The sequence below is a fragment of the Phoenix dactylifera genome, chromosome 5, assembly GCF_009389715.1.
Source record: "Phoenix dactylifera cultivar Barhee BC4 chromosome 5, palm_55x_up_171113_PBpolish2nd_filt_p, whole genome shotgun sequence".
Classification (NCBI taxonomy): Eukaryota; Viridiplantae; Streptophyta; class Magnoliopsida; order Arecales; family Arecaceae; genus Phoenix; species Phoenix dactylifera.
In genome coordinates, this window is record NC_052396.1 from 2,919,894 (window position 1) to 2,940,484 (window position 20,591).

Sequence of the window (20,591 nt, forward strand, 5' to 3'; positions counted from 1 at the left end):
GAAATCAATCATGCGTTCTACATTCGGCAGGTGATTGCATCTATTTGGGATTCCTGAATTTTGACCTGTTTTTCTAAATGTTGTGGATTTTTAATCACTAAAACTGATGCCTATTTCCGCTGAGTCGGTTATGGTTGGAAAAGCAGACGAAGTATAGGAATAAACTCTAGGTTTTAGAACTGACTTGTAGTGGAGAGGGGGAGCACGTTGCTCCCTCTTTGGAGTGGATCGAGCGAGCCTGTGGTGTTCGTTCCGCCGGTAGTATGCAATGCAATGGGAAAAAATTACCGTACTCATTCACTCACCATCGGTGAGCGCTTTTTGAATTCAGTACGTACTCATTCCGATGCTCCGGGTCATCAGAATATCAGCTTTGGTACATAACTTACATAGTACACAATTCCGAGAGAGAGAGAGAAAAAGCTTCTTAATCCTCTTACTCGTGCTTCAGAAAAGCACTTTTAGTTGGTAGTAATTATTAGTCTATTAATGATTAATTACAAAATTGACAAGTTTATTCTAATTATTAAGGCTGGCAGGTTATTTGTTGGTATTGAAATGGAGCATATGCTAAAAAATTTACAGGCTAAATTCCTTTACACAAACTTGCTGTGCGGTCTTCGTGGCCTGCTCGATACACGCCAGCAGATACAGCATTTTTAACGACACCAAACGCACCTGAAAAACGTCACTGACAGCATATAATTGCATCCCATGGGATCCAAACCAGGCGGCAGACTACCTAAGAGAAATAAAAAGAAAAAAGAACTGGAAATAAAAGGGAACTTGCATCACCAATAACCGGAGCAATACATTTTCCTGCTGAAGAAATAACTCCACTAATGCCAATTCCTGGGGACTTCTGAGCTGAATGGACAATTCTCACAATTTTTATTTTTTTTTAAAAAAAAAAGAACGGCGATATATCTGCAAGAAAAACTTCCTTATAAACCCCGATATATCTGCAAGAAAAACTTCCTCATAAACCCCAAGCATCCTGTTCTCAAAAAGATGTGAGAGAGAGGAGATCCCCTTTCTTAAAGAAAAAAAAAACACACTATACATCTCCAGGGACCTGGCAAACGACAACTCAGAAAAACACATTCTTCCGAAGATATTTTGGAAAAATATTAACCATTCTAAGCTAATAATGCACCACGTAACATGCATAGATCCAGATACAACAATAACAATAGTGACATCTCCACGTGGTATTTACCACAAGCGAGCAACCATTGGTTAGAATGGGCGGGTCAAAAGCCTGAACAATTTCCAAGTTACAATAAAATTCCCATCTGCAGAAGATAGTACAAGCGTGTAGAATGGTTCTTTATATCAAGGTACACATTAGGAATCTGGCTTTCAATCTGATCATGTTCCTGATCCAAGAATCAAGGAGTGGCTGCGGTGCAGTTAAAACACAAACTATTTCAGTTGTATGGCCGGTAGCGCATGGGCCTCCTGAACCTTGGAGACTTGCTGGCAAAGTGATGGAAAAAAGGAAATGTCATCTAGAGGATATGGGATGCAGATAGCAGTGCAATAAACTAGTTGACAGAAACATCAATCCACAATTAGATACTGTTGTGGGACAATTATGCTACACCCTTTTCGAATTGATATTTGTTGACGCAAGCAGAAAAAAAACCAGACAGACAGGAAGTACAGAAACATTAACAGCTCCAGTAAGTATACAGATTTCATGACACTTTGGCTCCACATAGAAGAGAGTTTTTACCAGTTTTATATTATTAATCTACCAAAAATAAAATTATTTTGAATGCTAATTATTGACGAATAAAGGATAAGTTTTAACTATCAGAAAAGGATAATGTGTCGGAAACAATATACGTGTAAAGATGACAATGAAATCAGTGTGTCATCAGACTGAAACCGCAAGTTGCTTGTGAGTCATGCCTGAAACACCAGTCCCTGGTTAATCCATCAACCAAGATATGCTCCCATTATTTTTTATAATTTTGACGTAAAATGTTAATATTTGTTTTTTTTTTTGGTAGTATTGAAGCCAAGAAGCTTTTATCAAATATATGTGGCTGCTTAAAACTACGGGTGAACACTTCAATCAGATTGTTGAACTGTTTGGCCAATAGCGATAATTTGACTGTTGAAGATCCCAAATGTACAATTGTATGAAAAATTCAAAAACAGAAGTCAACAGTTAAGATGCTCTCACAGAATACGGGTGATGTCGACTCTAGTGGTACCAAGATCCACAAGGGTAAATCCCTAACTTACCTGACGTCAGATTTGGATTGGTTCAACATCAAAGTGGGTCCCCATAAGAAAAATTAGGAAGAGTTTAGTATCTGAGTTCTCAAACATCAAACAAATTGCATGTCTTGTATATCAAGACATCTTTGCTTTAGAAGACAGGGTCACTTAAGTGGATGACAAAAGCTACTATGTGAGTGGAAACATGTTAGTTATTTTAATTTATTCAAAGCTCTCATGGTTCAAGTGTAAGAGAAAAAGGTGCAATTTCCAATTGTAAGAACTCACTAGGAAAGATGACAAAAACAATATCGCATGAGAACAATTAAAAAAGTAGGGGAACCATTATAAGAAAGCATAACCGACAAATGCCAAGGCAACAACTAATACCCAAAAGTGGCATCCACATAACAAGTTTCTATGTCATTATAAAATATTGCAGGTTAAGAAGTAGTATTCACATGCATCAAGAGACCTGATATGTGCTGATTTGGAAGGTGGCCAACTAGTCTGAGAATCCGTAGGCCTGATGGCAGGAGGCATCCTTGTGGTCTGGCTTTGACAGTGAATCCAGACTTCAATTCCTAGATTATAGCATGTACCCTAAGAAATCATATATATTCTTGTAGAGGTATGCAAGAAAACTGACCAAACAGTAAAAACAATCTAAACCAGTTATTTCAGTTTGGTTTTGGTAGGGTTTTTCCACGTTCAGTTTGGCTTCCATTTAGAAAGTTTATCGAACCACACAAATCCATTTGGTTTCAGTTTAAGATTTTTTTTAAAAAGCCAACTTAAACTGAATCGACTTGTACACAGACGCATGCACACTAAGCGGTTCACCTGGTTCGGTAACTTCAGGCTTCAGCAATTTGGTTCAGCGGCCGCTCTCCTAGGTCTCCTTCCACTCTGCTCATCCACTGCTCGGGACCTCCCTTCACCCACTCTCCTTGCCGGAGCAGAATCTAGAACCGCCCACTTTCCCTCGCCTCCCTCCTCCTCCAACCCCTTGCTCAGCAGCTCAAGTGAGATCTCCTCTCATCTCCTTTATGAAATGTTTTATTTCTTGAATATAAAAATATTATTTTAGTAAAATATATCGTATTTAGTTGTTTAGAATACTTTTTTTAAAGTGCTAAGGCATGGATCATTAGAAGCCTTGGGCATCAAGAAGGATATTTATTAGTTTCCCTTTTTTAACTCAAGAAAAAAAAGAAAATCCATTGAAAACTGGTTCTACATAACTAATGTACTTAAACAAATAAAAAGATAACAAATATAAGATAGAAAACACCAAAAGAAAGTTTTAAAATAACATCTATTGCTTGCTTCTTTCAGTTTCGGCCGAAACTGACCAAAACCCAGAAATGGGGTCAGTTTCGGTTCAGTCTTGGCCGAAACCGATCAATTTCAAGCAAAATGGATCAGTTTGCCAAAACTTTAAATCTTGGTATTTGCATAGTTGTGTTTATATATGTAACAAGTAAATTGATTCAAGTTTACAAATTGCACACAAATTACATAATATACCAGGTCAAGTCGCTCTACCGAAGCATATATTTCAGAAATTCATGCCCCGCCCTAAAATTTCCAATTTCCGTCTTAACCAGCTTTGGGTTAGGATCTACAAGGGTCTAAATGACAACCCTACCTCAAACCCTTGCATCATTTGGCCATCTCTCACCATTGATCTCTCAGCCTCTCAAAACCACCAAAAGCACCACCTCCAGTGTTGACACATTGATTCTTTGAAGAGCAAAAGAATGTACGACCTGAATATTAGTGATACACTAATAAAATGACTTGTGGACTATTAGTTAGATGCTCAAGTTTAATATTACTTATCACATCCGTAACATTTGCCTCCATTCCCTTTTAATTGTTCTCTTGCTTCTGTCAAACCCTTGCATCATTTGGCCATCTCTCACCATTGATCTCTCAGCCTCTCAAATCCACCAAAAGCACCGCCTCCAGTGTTGACACATTGATTCTTTGAAGAGCAAACTAATGTACGACCTGAATATTAGTGATACACTAATAAAATGACTTGTGGACTATTAGTTAGATGCTCAAGTTTAATATTACTTATCACATCCGTAACATTTGCCTCCATTCCCTTTTAATTGTTCTCTTGCTTGTTTAATTGTCTTCACATGACATTATTTTTGCCATATCATCTAGAATTCTTGCAGTTGGAACCACACCTTCTATTGTGGGTTAATTAGTAAAAAGGAGATATAGAAGACGCCAACAAAATAACTAAATCATTTTCATTCAATATACCATGGTAATGTTTGACATCCACCTAAATGACTATTTTCTATTGCAAAAACATTGCTTTACAGGACCATAGATACTAACTTGCCACAAACCTTACTCATAAGGACCTAGGTTCCCTGTGGGACTCAGACCTCATCTAAACTTGATTAGTATTGGAAAGGGTCTTGATCTATGCATACTCTCCTTATCCACATACTTGGTAAATCTCATAAATTCTCACCAACACTTAACCAAGCCAAACAATAGAAGATAATGATTGGAACAAAATTTTAAGAAAAGCCTTAAAGAGTTTTGAGTGGCTGATAAAGGCTATTAGGACGCACCATAGCTAATACTTCCCATATTCCCAACAAATATTTGGTGACTTTGGTCTATGGCTCAACACCCCTAAGCATCGTTTGGGCCCAAAACTCCAAAACTAAAACACTTTGGTTCAAACAGGAAATAATCCAAACCAAGATTGGTTTTGGATTTTCAGCAAAAACTAGCTTTAAAGGCAAATTCATCAGAGCATGAGCTACATATGCCCATATTTTTTCTCAACTCTTCATATCATTAAATGTAAATGAATTTTATCAAAATAAAACATAGACTCTGAGTTTTGATATGATTTAGAATTACTGCAGCATTACATTTCAAAGAGATCTGAATGAGGCTCTTTTAAGATGAGATTCACCTATCCTGAGGCTCAAATTTCAGACATTTACATCAACATATGTTATATTAACATCAAAAATAAAATAACATGTCAGAATCTAAAATTGTCTTCTTTTAAAATTATGTTTTTTTCAGTTGTCTTGGTGGAACTATCGAAATGATAAAAATGGAAGTCCAAAACAATAAAATGTAATTTAAAAGGAAGCCCTTCCTTTGAATCAATTTTGTTTTCTCCATTTTTCTATTTTATTTTTCTTTTTATCATCAAAAATATTTTATTTTTATTTTTCTCAATTTCTGATTATTTTTTAATTATTTTCCACCAAACTATCAGATTAAAGCTGAAACTGCTGAAGCTGAAAATTATTTGGTCCAGATGAAACCGAAACCCATATTCACACCTTCGATAAGACACAGTATCCGAAGGAAACATCGAGAAATAAAATTCTCTATCTCCTGAATCCAGGTTGCACATCACAATGCTTCTTGGAATTAGATCCTCAACCTCTCACCCAAGGGGCAAAAGGTAATACCATCTGAGCCAGCACTCAGTGGTAAAAAAAAAAAAAAAAAATGGCATGTTGAACTTCATAGTGATACTACATTCCTAAAAACCTATAGGAGCCTTTGACCAGTTATGTGCTGCTCTACTTTGGACATGCTAGAAAGAGAAATGCGAGAATCTTCCCCAACAAGACTGCTTCGGATGAGCAAATATTACATTTCAGCTTCTATCTCTTCAAGGATTGATCCATTTTGTGTAATCAAAAGCAGCTTCTTAGCTTTTCTAGAGTCAGCCACATGGTTGGATGGGCTAATTTCTAATGTTCCTCCTCTTTAGGATTAGACACCTTCCAATCCTTCTCTTTTTACTCTTCTTTTTTTAATTCATTCTTCTTCCCTGAATAAATTCAGATAGCTTCTGCCTCCTTTTCCATCCAGGGAAAAAAAAGAAGAAAGTTGGACTTCATGGTGAGTATAGATCAAAGGCTTGACACGTGGGGGATTTAATGTGATGCCAAAGCAAAACTGAAACATAACGTCCTCATTGATGATGGTCAGAAATGTCAAACCTACAAGTACAACAAGAAAGATTAAATGCTAATCCAACCAAACTGTTGATTGGTGGGACAGAGCTTACCATCATGTGCACTAACATCATTAACTATAGTGAAAGGTTAATGAATGTTCCTAGGCAAGGTCCGCCGAACCGGTACCGAGACCCGTACTGGTCGGCGCCCGGTACGGTTCGGTACCGGACCAAACCAAAAGGACAGTGATAGGTGGCCCATACTCAACCCGGTTCACAACCGGGTTACCGAGTCGGTACCGAACGGGCCGGTTCCGGATGGTAAAGGACCGGTTCCGGCCGGTCCAATATCAGTTCCAACCCCTACCAGCCGGAACCAAATATGAATGACGAACCAACCCAATTTTGCACCGGGTCGGTTCGGTACTGCCTGAATCAGGAGGTTCGGCCCGGTTTGGCAAACCTTGGTCCTAGGCACATAAACTAACATATTACACGACATTTTTAGTTGTCTAAGAACTAAAAAAGTAATAGAATTACATAAATTAACATTTTCTTTGGTTTTAGTTGCCATGAGAATGTGGCCCTGTACAAGTATGGAAGCCAATCAGAAGTTGCCATGCATTTTTAGGAATTAAAAAGCAATAACTGTATTAAACTTTTGCACAATATAGGAATTTTTTTGTCTTTATCATTACTAGTATAATTCTCTTAAATTAAATGGTCATGTAAAAGGCACTCAAAAACAAGAGCATCAATCAAATCCCTTTTCAAACATAAAAAGCCACTAATAAATGTGTTTTGCGCATACAACAGCAAGGAACAAGAAAATATTCAGAAGCTCATACCCATATCCATAAGGTGAATAAAATGGGGGTGGCATGTAAGGTCGTCGGGGTCGAAATGCCGTATATGGATTAGGCCTCCGTCCCCGGTACTGCTTCATCCCTGGAACGTTGGTTCTTTTAGCACACACCTGCACAATCGCCAGATTCTGATATAAAAAGGTCTGTATTCATAAACCAACAAAATCTGTATGCATAAACTAACAAATTTTAATCCGGAAGATAAAAAGGTAAGAACCTTCAATTGACGACCATGCAACTCTGATTCATTTAACAGCAGAGCGTTCTGAACAGCATCTACTTCAACAAACTCCACATATGCATATCCCTTGGGTTGACCAAATTTGTCTGTTAGAATTGTAACCCTGTTCACTGTCCCACAGGATTGGAAGTGCTGTTGAACTTCCTCAGGAGTGCAAGCATAGTCTACCTGAGCAAGGGGATGGCAGATTACTAAAACTAATAGTTCTAAGACAATATGCTTGTCTATATATATACCATTCCAAGAAGAAAATGATACAAGAATTTGCTCGTCAAATGAATATTTTCAGTACAAAATGATGAAGCAAAATGAAATGCATCTTGAATAATTTGTAGAACTGTCCCACAGAACTACGAATTAATCGGAGATTTATAAACAACAATGTACCAAATAGAAATTCCCTGTAATTCAATTCAGACACATTCTCCAAATTTGAAGTGCCCTCCTGCATTGTGGTGTGAAACCCATCTACGGACCACTTTTCTGCTTCCTCTAACTTATTTCGCATGCTACTTTAAACTATGAACAACATTAGATGACCCAACACCCCCCCTGAAAGAAAAAAAAAAGCAGACACAAAAACAGCCCGATCAACAAGCCAGCTCTAAGCTACAGCTGTCCAACACTCATAAGAAACAAGCTAAGGCATACCATGAAAAGTCACTGCTTTCACATGTTCATCACATTGACAGAAGACATGACTCCAAAGTCTGGACAGTAATGCTGAAAAGAATTCATGAAGTTGAACCCACACAAATAGCAAGGTCTGTTTGATATGCTTTAGAAGTAAGCAAGTCCTTGGCATTTCTGCAATATGACTTATACTGCAAATTCGGAAAAAAAAGGTGGCCAACAGTAAAAAGAGGGACAATCTTGCCCAAGGTAGCACCAAACTCAATTTAAAAGCACGCATCTAATGAGCAAGCATGGCACCATATCACATGGCAAGTCATGCGAGCATAGGAACTGCAACAACATGTGAGAACCATGCAATTGCTGAGCATATTTTAAAAGCTTAAGGAGAACACAACAAGAACCTACTCCATGCCTATCACTCAACAATTTGCAAGGTTTATGTTCTTCAGAATATTGTCAATGAGTGAAAAAATTTCAGTGGATCAATGATCCAGGAACATTTTATGCAAAACAGGCATAGAAAACATATCAGCATTGGCTAATGTTGGTAAGTCTGCAAGGCAACTAACCAATAAATATTTGATGATTCCATTTCACTAATAATCATGCTCTCTGAAGAAAAAAAGTTAACCACTCATCGTGGGAAGCAGATACTGAATGTTTTGACCAGCCCATCTTGATTTTGTTTTTGTAATCTGGATGTCAGAAATATGGTTAATACTTACTAGCCCATAACCCATGCACTAAATGTTTCCACATTCTGCATCACGGCCTCTCCTCCGAAACACCAAACTCCTCATCTGTCTCCTCATTCAATATAGAATATCAAGTTTGATCTATCAGTACTAAAAAATTAAAAATATAGGAAAAGAGACATCAAAAATTACAAATACATCATTAATTAAGAATGTTCTGTTGATCTTCAGAGTGTTGCAAGTCAGAATATTCAGTGATCTTGAGACACTTGTAAGATAACTGAAATTTTTTCATATACACAAACTATATTATTTCAACCTTGATAAAACCTCCTTAAACTCCTTAGAGAGAAAAAAAAATGTAACATTGTATAATAAAGCTAAAATTTCAAACTTTAGCAAAAACACTTAGATACTTTGTACAATCACAAAATTCTTAGCATAACTCCTTAAGTATTAGATGTTTTCAGCCCAAAATTGGTATTGTATCAACTATTTTGACCTCTATTACCGCAGTATCACTCAGATTCATTTCTTTGAATAAAAAGTGCATACCTTTTGCTCATCCAAAAAAGTTATGTCCAAGTTACATGCATGGGTTTGCCATGGATCAAAACTAGATGTATCTAACATGGGATTGTTTGAAATGGAGAGACACAAAGAGAGAGAGAGAGAGAGAGTTAGCAAGAGCTATTTAGTTTTGCCGTCAGATCAACAGTCATAGTATAGATGTGGATTTCAATATCTTCATTAAATTAAAGTACATCAAACAAAAATAAATTGATGAGGAAGAATAACAGTGTGGAGAATTAGTCAGCTGCCCCACCCTTTGTACATATAAAGAAATTAATATCTTAACATAATGTTACTGCCTTAAATATAGACTACATAAATTTTATCCAAATGATCAAAGTTATCGCAGAATGAAGGTTGCCTGTACTTATCCTAGTCAAACAAAAGTTATAAAGTAAACAATTATATGAACCGCTTCCCCCTGCTTTACTTTCAATTTTTTAATTAAAAATTTTGCTTTACTCAATGTTCTCATGCTCCAAAATTCAATTAAGTTAACCATATGCAAATCCTTTGTGGCTCTCCCCTATGTTGAGCGCCAAACCTAAAACACTGTCATTCTCTCAGTTTGAGATCCACCTTCACTGTATTAGTTTGTTACTTGAACCATGAATAGAGGCATAAATAAAGGGATAACAGGGAGAAAAAAGATCAAGTAACGATAAACAGGGAGTAGAAAACCTCACATTACCAACATAGATTGAACGAGAATCCACCTCCTCTTTTTCGACTTGGGTTGCAGCAGCACCAGAAGAATCTTTGTACATGATTCAAATCAACAAAAAGGAAAAGATTACAGTATGCCAAGCAGAATATATCTAGATGAACATCCTATACAAGCATACCAAGAAAATATAAAGACGTCGAAAATGTAGTAGTATTGCAAGTGGTCTGCACTCACAACTGTATGCAGCATATATTAAAAAGCGTGCACTAATCTTAGCATATAATAGAATTTTATTCTTGCTGACATCTCCAGAGTTTAAAATAGACCAAAGATCCTGCAAGACACCTTTCATAAGCAATCCATAAACATCGCCAAGTACATCAGGACAGGTTAAAGCTTAATAGTCAAATTTTCAGATTGCTCATGGAATTTTTTGTTAATCATATATTATAGTTTATCGACACAGTAGTTGTAATTACACTAAAAGCTTCTAAAATGCAACGACCGGTTCTTTAATAAAGATAACAGACATTTATATTTTGGATGATAGGCTCCACCACTGTATTACTGATGGATCCATATAGACTGCTGGAATAGAAGCTTCTATGCAAATATCACTGCTTAGAAGGCAGATCCGATACATGGAGAAACAACAAGGAGAAAGTCCAGTACCTGGTAAAACTATCATAATAAACAGTTGGAAATATCCATATAGCACGGTCACTTCTTCACTTGCTTTAAAGGCATCCATTTCCTTGTCAAGCAAAGCAGTCCTAATTTGCCAATATTTTTAGTCTAATGTATTCACTAAGTGGAGAACTCGAAGGCAAAAAAAAATAATATTGAAAAAAAAAACGCTAACTTGAGGTTCTTTTGCTTCCTCCTTGACTAAGGATGCACACTCTTCCTATCTGTCGCTTTGCTGTAATTTTCATTTCACCATCCACCACAAACCCATGACATCAATTAGTATCATTAAGTTCCACGTCAGTCCTTTTAACCTCCATGCATCATAGTCCATGTGCTGTCCCAATACCCCTACTACATTAAAATTACTCATTCAACAGTGAGAATGCTCTAACAAAAAAAGATAAACCTATACACTACATCTTTATTTTGATATCAAAAAGAAAGGCTGGAAAACTCTCAGCTGAAATGCATTTGTTTTAGCTGGAAGTGGACCAAATCGCATTATCGTGAAGCTTTCAGTTGAAGCTGGCCGATACCAGCCACAGAAGGAAAAATTAGATATAGAGAAATTTTGGGTTATTTATTTCTTTTCATTCCTTATGTTCTACTAAGTAGAGTCATCGGGACTTTTCCTCATTTGTTAGTTGAGAAAGCAGAACTTAACCATGAGGTAATAATTTGGCCTGTAATAAACATTTGTATTAGAACTGAAAACAACATCTTCCAATTTTTGAGAAAGTGAAGCATTCAGATTCTCATACTTAAGAAAAGTAAAATAATTTATACAACTTCTTTATATTAGCAATTAAGTTCATATGAAACAAAACAAAAGGACAGAGTTTAGATTAAAAGAACAAAGAAACAAAGACCTTGGCAGACGCTAAGAAACACACCGATACTATAGAGAAATCGAATGCTACTAAATAGTTCCCCATATGCTGCATAAAGAAAAACCTCGAAAAGAATCCGAATCAAAAAGCAAGCATCCGAACAAACAAAAAAATAGAAATCTTTAGAAGAAGAAAAAAAATGGAGAGAGTACCTTGGACGGCGCCCATCTCCTTCTCGACCTTGGCCTGCATCTCCCTTAGGGCGCCGGTCTCCTCCTCGATCTCCTTCATCCTCTTCTTCATCTCCTCTATGTTCTGCATCGCAACCGCGAGATTGGAAGGAAAAGTACAGCATCACAGAAACCCTAGAAAAGAGGCAAGAAGATCAGGATGAGAAGAGAAGAAGGGGACCTCCTCTTTGGAGGCGGATTCGTCCTCGGCGGTGGCGCCGGAGGCCATTTCCAGGTCGTCGGCCTCCATCTCGCCCTCCTCCTCGGGGATGTCGCCGCCGTAGACCTCGTGCTCGTGGGGGTCCATTGCTGCCTCTCGATGCCGCTGTTACGAGTACCGGCTCTTTCGTTGGGGGGCGGGGGGTGAATTTATAAAGAACGAAAGCAAAACCTAGCCGCGGGGGGGGGGGGGGGGGGGGGGGGGGAGGACAAGGTGACCGAGTTATTTTTTTTTTTTTACATAGCTGTAGGGGTATTTCCGGCATGGATGACAAGTTAATCGCCGTCCATGACAACGAGGGGATGGATGGATCCATCCGGTTGGGGGGGGGGGGGGGATGTCGCGGGAAACGGTGAAAAAATTAGAGTGCTTTTAGATCTGTGCAAAATACGATCCAATGGTTGATATTATGAAGGGAAAAAAATCATTCTTTGCGCAAAAGATACAAGCCGAAGCCATGACGATTCGACGCCGGCATAACATTATGCTTATTAATAATTAATTTTAAAATATTCATCATTACTTCGCTGGTTATAACAAGTGTTATAATAACTGTTATGAAAGAAAAACTTGATCATTATTGATAATATGTACTGTTGAGGCAACTGGATAATACATTTCAATATTCAAATTTACATGCCATGTAAAAATAATTTATTAACAAGTCACCCCTCAAAAATTGTTCTTTATTGAATCAACTGTGACATGGGTAAATAGTGATGTTGTTATTTACGTTGTAACCGTTTTTTTTTTCTTTTATCAATGACATTACATAATAGCTATGTGATATTATTATTTTTTAACTCGAAAAATCACAAGCTCGACATCTTTAGATAAATAATAACTATCAAAATTCATCGTTCCAGGATCGAATCCTATATAGATATTATGCTGATATAATTTCGATACGTCAAGTATAAAGATCAGTTTATCATATTGAATCTCAATTAGATATTGATATAGTATAGTAAATTTTAGATGGAAACTGTATATATCGGTACGGCGAATTATAGATGTTATAACTATTATAAAGGGCAATAATATTTTGATCGGAGATCCTTTAACCACATTATGGGAGCGTCGATGTTGTTAGAATGGAGGGTATAGTTAAAGAACATGATACATTATTATAAGGTCATATTAGAAATAGAATTTATAAATGCGAAAGAAGGATATGGCATGAAAATATTCTTTTAATATAGGAATATAATTAAAAAAATAATACAAAAATTTTAGAATAGCATTTAATCAAAGATGCATTAAACTTGTAATCTTATGATTTGGAGCTGGACTCACACATTGCAACAAGAATCTCTCAGCAATTACTAAAAAAAAATCCTCAAATAATGAAAATTGTTAACATATTGCACTTTATTTCTCACTTCAACATTATGTTAAGCCTGCCGAATATTGCGCCAATCCCTGATTGCTATAAAGGACAGGAAATTGAACGAGGAGCGGGACAATGATTGATCATAGCATTTTTTCTCACATAGACACGGGAATGAGTTAAATTTAAAATTTAATTTAACTGAAATCAGCTAATTTGGAAATCTGAACAAGCTCAAAGTAATTTTAAGGCCAACGACAGATGGATGTTTATAAGGGAGAGTAGAAGAGAGTAAGATGATAAGAGAGAGATGAAAGATACCATCAAGAAGATTGAGGAAGGACAAAGAAGCATCAGGCCTTCGTTACAGCATCAATAAAAAGCATACGAGTAGGTGTTGGCAAAAAGGAGAAAGAAAAGTTTGAAGGTCTTTTTTGCTTTACCATACCTAGCCTGACCCATCGCCACACTTATTGTTATCATGCAGTCTTGTATCATTCCAACAAGAGGATCCTTCACTAGATAATTGTTCATTTGCAAGTTGACAAAGCTCACATAATAAAATTTTGAGCTCAAAAAGCTTAAGCATATTCAAAGGACTGGGCAGTCTCTTCATTCCATACAAGGCAATACCAACACCAATTTCATGGGATCTTAGAGGAGTTATAAACCTTGATTAGTATTTAATATCAGAGTATCCATATCTAGCAAAATGATTTGCTAAAACAATCAATACTATGAGTAGGTTAAACTTCGTCTACTCTTAATTGCTCACTGACAAAAATAAACCATTTACTCATCAACTTCACAATCTTCATCCAAATGTAAATCTAAAGCTAAGTCCATATACATTGTGACCTAATCGACAGTTAGAAGTTTCAACTATATAGTAGTATATAATCCGATCGGAGAGAAGGAATATTCCCTTCAACCCACTCAACTCGAATCTCTCAAAAGATAACTAGAAGAAGATAGAAGAATTTCAAAAATAGGATTTAAGTTCCCTTTTTTTTTCATTAATGATTAAAAAAAATAAGGTACTGTTGAATCCCAATATGCTTAGTCAAATGGGTGCCAAGAAATAGCCGCTGTTATCAATCTCTTCAGTATCTGCATCTGCTTCAGCAACGCCAGCATCCCCCAACCCTGAAGCAAAGAGATCACCTGCCTTAGGAACATTCCGCTGGTTTCTTTGCTTCTAGTATGATGCGCATTATTTCCTCGACACTCTGACTGGGCTGATCTTGCTCTCTGACTATGTAATTTGTGCTCTCAACCTCTATAATCTCTTTAGGTAAGTTCTTCTGAAACCAAGGATGCTTTTTTATTTCTGGGATTGTGATCCTCTGTAAGGCAATTCGAAGACTGTTAGTATTGTTTTCTTTGCAAAATCAAGAGAGGAGTTGAGTGAGGAGAAGAAGGATACCTTCGATGGATCGGCAACAAAAATTCGAGAGAGAAGTTGCCTGCACTCCTGGGACACTCGCACATAGTCCGGAATGGAGTATTGAACAGTTGATATTTGCTGCTGGGCATATGATGTTATTTCTACATGGTTTTACATAGTAAACAAAAGGCTCCTCATAAGAGTAAAAAGAACTCACACTAATTGTCTTCCTGAAGTTTCTAGGATCCTCAGGATCCTCAAAGGGGTAAGAACCAACCAACATCACATACAGTGTGACACCGCAGGACCAAACATCTGAAATCTGAATATCAGGGATTTCATATCACCTAGCTGTTAATAAATAGGAAGCAACATCTGAAAGACTCGTTATAGTGCTTGACTTTAAAGCCAGAAACGGAAACACTAAAGATGTGTAATGAAAAAAATTGAAGGAAGTTGGCACTTTGATCTTTTGTCATCCAACAAAGCATATGGGAATGGAGTGGAAGTGGGAGCAGCTTCACAATAACAAAAAGAGATCATGGGATAGCTTCCAGGGCTTGAACCAAGAACTCTTAGGAACAATAATAGATGCAGATAAGTGCATACCCATGCATGAAAAATCAAATATTCGCATGGCCTTGGTCGACTGGACCACGATCACAGACATGCCCACCTACATATGTGCAGGATAGGATGCCGATGCATACCAACATGGTCCCTAGTGCTAAATAATATGAGACACTTAGATCGAATATTTTGATTACAGTAAGCATGATGGCTTCAACATAAAGCTATCAAAATCATCCTGACATGCTTAAATTTGCACTAAGTCAATAGAAACACAAACTAGGACCCTAACAGGTAATAAGCTATCATAAATTTAAGAAATCCAAGTAGAACCCAAATAAGTAATGGAAAGGAACATATTAATTGTGTTACAAGAACAGGGTGAACCCCGCAGGCAGGTTATCAATACTTCATAGGGTATCTAAAGATGATAAAAACCTAAAATTCCAGCTAAACAGATGTCCAAAATTATGACATGCATTACAAAAATACGCTGCTGCCTTGAAGCTTGGGACCTCTGGATTACACCTAATCATGGGACGGGCTTGGGCACAGAAAATGTCAAATCTTAAATAGGCCCAGCCCAAAGCCCGACTGAAAATGAATATAGTTTAGGCCTGAGGCTCAACCCATGATCAGCTCTACTCTAGACCCATGAGCAGATCTTTGTTAAAGACACATTATAAAAAATTGTCTAGTGACCACCAGTTGAAGTTCTGAAAACAATTGCTACACTAATATCCACATTTAACAGGCAAGTGGGGAAAGAGTTACCTTGCCATCATATTCCTTTCGTGATAGAACCTCTGGTGCTATGTATCCTGGAGTACCTACTGTTGATTTGGGTTTCGAATGCCACAAAGTAGACTGCATTCCAAAGAGAACAAGCATCCCCATAATATAACAAGCACCAAATATAGCACAAACTACAGAAAGAAAAGCACATCAATACCTTTGAGTAACCGAAGTCACAAATTTTAAGACATGGTTTTGGACTCCCATCCAAGAGTGTATTCTCAAGTTTAAGATCACGGTGACAGATTTCCTAAAACAATAACAAAAATAACGCTGAGATGGCTTCTTTTTTTCTCAGATAATTCAGATCAAACATATGTGTAATATACCATGGCGTGACAGTAACTAACACCAGATATCAGCTGCTGAAAGAAAAATCTCGCCTGTTGAAGATGCAATTCACACCAAACATAACAAACAAATATGTAAGCAAATGGATAATAAGTTAATATAACCAGAAAAGCACTGATTAGGGATGCTCATGCAGTGAGATAAAGTTACAAGGAATTAAACAACCTCATCTTCACTAAATCGGCCAGCACTAAGTATCTGCTCAAAGAGCTCTCCCCCAGCAGCATATTCCATGACAATAGCTAGGTGTGTTGGTGTTAGCACTACCTGCAAATAATCATCCGTCCTCATGAATACAAAGCTCTTTTTTATAAATACCACTCTTCTCCCCAATCACATGTAACTCAAGTATCATAAGAGAAACATGAGTGTAAGAAGAATAGACCAGGTTGTTGTGCTTTTGTGCGCCGCAATGTATAACTCTTTTTTACACATCTGTGTATCCTTTGAGGATCCAAACTTACATGGCTCAAATCTGTACAAATGCAATGATTATAAAGAGGACAAGGCTGCTTCACGAACAAAGCCAAGCTTCTGGATAAGCTAAAGAGGCTACTGTACACAATATCGGAGGTTCAAGAAAACCCCAAACATTTCCATCTTTTGTGCTTAGTGCTATCAGAAAGGCATAAATTTTAAGTGACGATCAACCTCAAAATGGATAGAAATTTGACAAAAAAAAAAAAAAAGGAAGTTCCCTTTCACGAGCAAATATGAGTCATTATAGCATGGTAAATCAGCAACTCTATGAGAAGTGAGAACTTGGAACCGATCATGTGACCTAAGAGGTCACCTCAACAAACCACATTATAGCGTCTCATGAAAATTAAACAGAACGAACAACTCAATTTAACTACGCCTTAATCCCAAACTAGCTGGGGTTGGATACACGAATTCTTTTCCTCCATTCCGCTTGGTTTAGGGCCATACCTTTTCAGTTGAAGATCCATCACCCACTTCATACTTATGATAAACAAAAACATGCAAAATGTTAAATAGCATTGCTTAAAATACTTCAGTATGCAGGAAATTCACTTGGTAGAGAAACCAAGTTAAACTGCTCTCTTATAAGGTGATCAAGAATTTGTCTTCACTTTGAAGCATATGAATATTTCGCAGTTCCAACCACAAGATACAACTTTTGTTAGGTGGCTAATACTTGCACATAGAAAAGGGAAAAAAAGGAAAAACAGAAGCATGCCCGCTATTATGAGGATACAGGGGACATCAGAAGCTTATTTTATTAAATATGAAACTAGAGATATCTGCTGACCCTGTCAGACACCAAGAAATCACATTTTGTTTGTGGGATCTTAACTGTGAAGGATGGTTCAATTCTCCAGATATCTTTCTGAACATAGTTTGGGAGTAGTATTTCTTTGCTTTTCCTATTTCATTCTTTAGTAAACTCTTAAGCCCTACATACTGCAAAACTCTATTTGCAATAGAAATGCTACACATATGAAATTATCTCTTACTTCAATCAATCTTCCTGCATAGTCTTTAACATACAAGAATATATAAGAAATACTTAGATTGTTAACCCATGAATTTTATGTTATGAGCATCGCATATCTAGTTAATCAGAAATAGAGAAAGCATTGCTGCATATTCAAATGTAATGACATTGTACATACAGTCATCCTCTTTGGCATGAGCTACTGCTCAATATCAACAGACCAACTGTAGAGCTAGCAAATGACAAGTGAGTTTGGTTTTTACCTCCTTAAAGCGAATGATGTTAGGATGCCTCAAAGACCTGTGATTGATGATTTCCCGCTGCACATTCTCATCAATCTGAACCAGAATACGACAAATAGAGATTTAAACAACAATATCTCACATAAAAACCGGCATGATGACATTAATAATGGAAAGGCCCTTGATTAATCTTAAAAGAGTATAATGAGCAACCAATTAAACATAAGGAATACAAATCCAAATTGTCAGTTCTTATCTATGAGTAACCCTGCTATAGACTATCAGAATGAAGCAAAACATAATCCAAGTCTTATAAACTAATAAAGTGATAACGGCACTGATACAGACATTCTAATTCAAGAAAATTCTATAACAAAACTTAATCCATAAAACTCAGTTATAGCAATGTAACCTCCTAATAATATCAAATTCTAGCCAAAAACATTCTTCCACTACCCTGATAAGAGCGCCACAAAAAAACAAGAGAGTGACAACGGAAAAAAAAAACGAAATCTTTCCTTTCCTCAGGACTTCATATCAAACGATTCAATTCAAAAGCCAAACCCATAAAAAATCTTCAACAAAACGAATTCAAAAGACAAACCAAAACAAAACCCGTGGACCAAAACACCGCAATTTAATCAAAGAACTCGCATCGGCAAACCTGGAAACGATAACCATCAAGAACAACAAACAGAAAACAAAATATAACCATAAAGATGCGATCTTTTATGCATACCTTCTTCCCCCTCTCGATGTACTTCACGGCGACGAGCTCCTTGGTCTTCTTGTCCCTCGCCAGCCTCGCCACCGCAAAATTACCCGCCCCCAGCTCCTTCAACGGCTCGTACCTCTCCTCCATCTCACTCCCAGCCGCCCCAAATTCAAACCCCGGCACCAAAACGAATCCAAAGGCGCGGGAAAGGAAAGAAGACTAACGGCAGGGGACACCTTTTGCTGTAAGAGAGACCGACCGTCGCTAATATCTCGATTTTTAGCAAATCTATCGCCCTCTTCGTGGCTTTCTACGTCGGAGAGGGAGGTCGGGATTCGGGAAATCGGATTTGACGGCACGTTAGCGGAGACAAGGGCGACAGGGGATCCCCACGGCGCTGCGCCAAGGTTCGGTGTAGGGGCACGCGTTGACGGATGTTTTGAAATTTATGGGTCGCCATCACACCGTAAACTTTCTTTCTTTGGACGGAATGCCTTGGTTGGGGATTGGGGTCAGGTCTTTGGTGTGCACGACCGCCTGATCACGCACCGGAATTGCTTTGAGATGTCTGATCTTTCATGATCGTGCGTGATCATGGATGATCAAGCATAATCATGCATCTTAAAGCATAATCAAATGATCTCACGTGAGAAAGACCATCTTGATTTTTCATTTTTAGAAAATTACTCATACATCAGTTATGTCCTAGTACTTATGCAGAACAAAAAAAATTTTATAATACCTCCTTGCTAGCTTTTGAGTAAGGTGCTACTTATTACAAGCAAAATATAGAGCACTTGTTTATATCACATCTAATCGATAATTGTGATCATTAAAATTCCAATATACTAATAGTATGAGTCGAAACACCAAACAATAAGAATACACGCAAATGCACTAAGGATATAGGCCAAGAAATTAATGTATAAACTAAAAGGGGTATGGGCTACCATCCTAAGACAAGACTATTAATGGAATATAGTCTAAGAATGGTGGTCCACGACTAATGATGTAAGAGAGATAGGAACATTATCCCAAAAGTAAGATGCATGGTGGCTCCTGGCAAATCAATTACTATATAAGGCATATGAAGTCGGATGGCCGGTAGGAGTAGATCAAGGTGGTCGAATCAGTTTCTAAGATATTTTCAAAGTGCAAGAGTAGGCTGGAGTAAAAAGAGACAATTAACGTAAGATGTCTGAATAGGCTAAGGCTAGAAAGATATAATTATCGACCTAGTAGTTAGTGCAGAGCAATTGTGCCAATAAATATAAGTAGTAGGAGGACAATTGGCCTCAATTATCGAAACCACTAGGAGTGGAAACCGGATGTGAGAACAACTATCAGAGTGGTCGGTTATTATCTTTTAATATAAATAAGTAAAATTTGTACTTTATAAAGGACCAGATAGTTCAAATCAATGCATCTTATTTTTTTTTTGTTTATTTTATCTGTAGTTTTTCGAGGAGTAGTATTAACTTAGATCTCCACTACCATGGCCCATGTTACACTCATATTCCTATCCAAATTTATCTTCTTTGAATAGTGGTGTAATGGTGGCGAAAATCTTTGAAAATTAATGCATATGGATAATTGTATCCTCTCTTCGATTATCATCTTTCTAGCTGCTCCAACGTCAGCGGCACCCTGTACGTCTATCTATTATAGCTATCTAACTTGTCACACTTTTCATCCATCAACAAGTCCTTCAGCACACCAAGTTAGGATAAGAAAAGGCCAAATAGGTATCCATTTTCTTACTACCTATGATGTCAGAGACGAGGCAACACTATCTATCATATATGACAGTAATAAACTGTGGCACATAATAGCAAGGACAAATGTCCAAAATGAGTAGTAGCACCTATTTTACCCATTAAAGGCAGTTACTTATA

General features: G+C 37.3%; 1 protein-coding gene and 1 pseudogene across 4 annotated transcripts; both read right to left on the minus strand.

The window, feature by feature from the left end:
* Positions 1 to 1,106: 1,106 nt before the first annotated feature.
* LOC103704619 (polyadenylate-binding protein 2-like) lies at positions 1,107 to 11,993 on the minus strand. 4 transcript variants are annotated; one of them, XR_003385139.2, is made up of 7 exons: positions 11,809 to 11,993; positions 11,610 to 11,712; positions 9,897 to 9,967; positions 7,283 to 7,474; positions 7,048 to 7,175; positions 2,708 to 2,816; positions 1,180 to 1,479 (listed from the first exon to the last, which is right to left on the minus strand). XR_003385139.2 is itself a non-coding variant. In XM_008787980.2 (6 exons), exons 1-6 carry the CDS (start codon positions 11,932 to 11,934, stop codon positions 1,431 to 1,433), a joined length of 669 nt encoding a protein of 222 aa, XP_008786202.1. In that variant the 5' UTR covers positions 11,935 to 11,991; the 3' UTR covers positions 1,107 to 1,430. The 4 variants fall into 4 exon arrangements, 3 of the variants coding, with proteins under 3 accessions (XP_008786202.1, XP_026659461.1, XP_026659460.1); XM_008787980.2 differs by lacking the exon at positions 2,708 to 2,816 and having other exon boundaries at positions 1,107 to 1,479; positions 11,809 to 11,991; XM_026803660.2 differs by lacking the exons at positions 2,708 to 2,816; positions 11,809 to 11,993 and having other exon boundaries at positions 1,107 to 1,479; positions 9,902 to 9,967.
* Positions 11,994 to 14,002: 2,009 nt separating this feature from the next.
* On the minus strand, positions 14,003 to 18,876 carry LOC103704620 (annotated as a pseudogene).
* Between the last annotated feature and the right edge of the window lie 1,715 nt (positions 18,877 to 20,591).

Bases quoted from the DNA above. Each gene is read 5' to 3' on its own strand.
- LOC103704619 (XM_008787980.2), bottom strand. From the start codon at position 11,934: ATGGACCCCCACGAGCACGAGGTCTACGGCGGCGACATCCCCGAGGAG. The intron at 11,713-11,808 runs GTCCCCTTCTTC...GTTGCGATGCAG, and splicing joins AATCCGCCTCCAAAGAGGAG to AACATAGAGGAGATGAAGAA. The intron at 7,176-7,282 runs GTTCTTACCTTT...GCGATTGTGCAG, and splicing joins TGCATGGTCGTCAATTGAAG to GTGTGTGCTAAAAGAACCAA.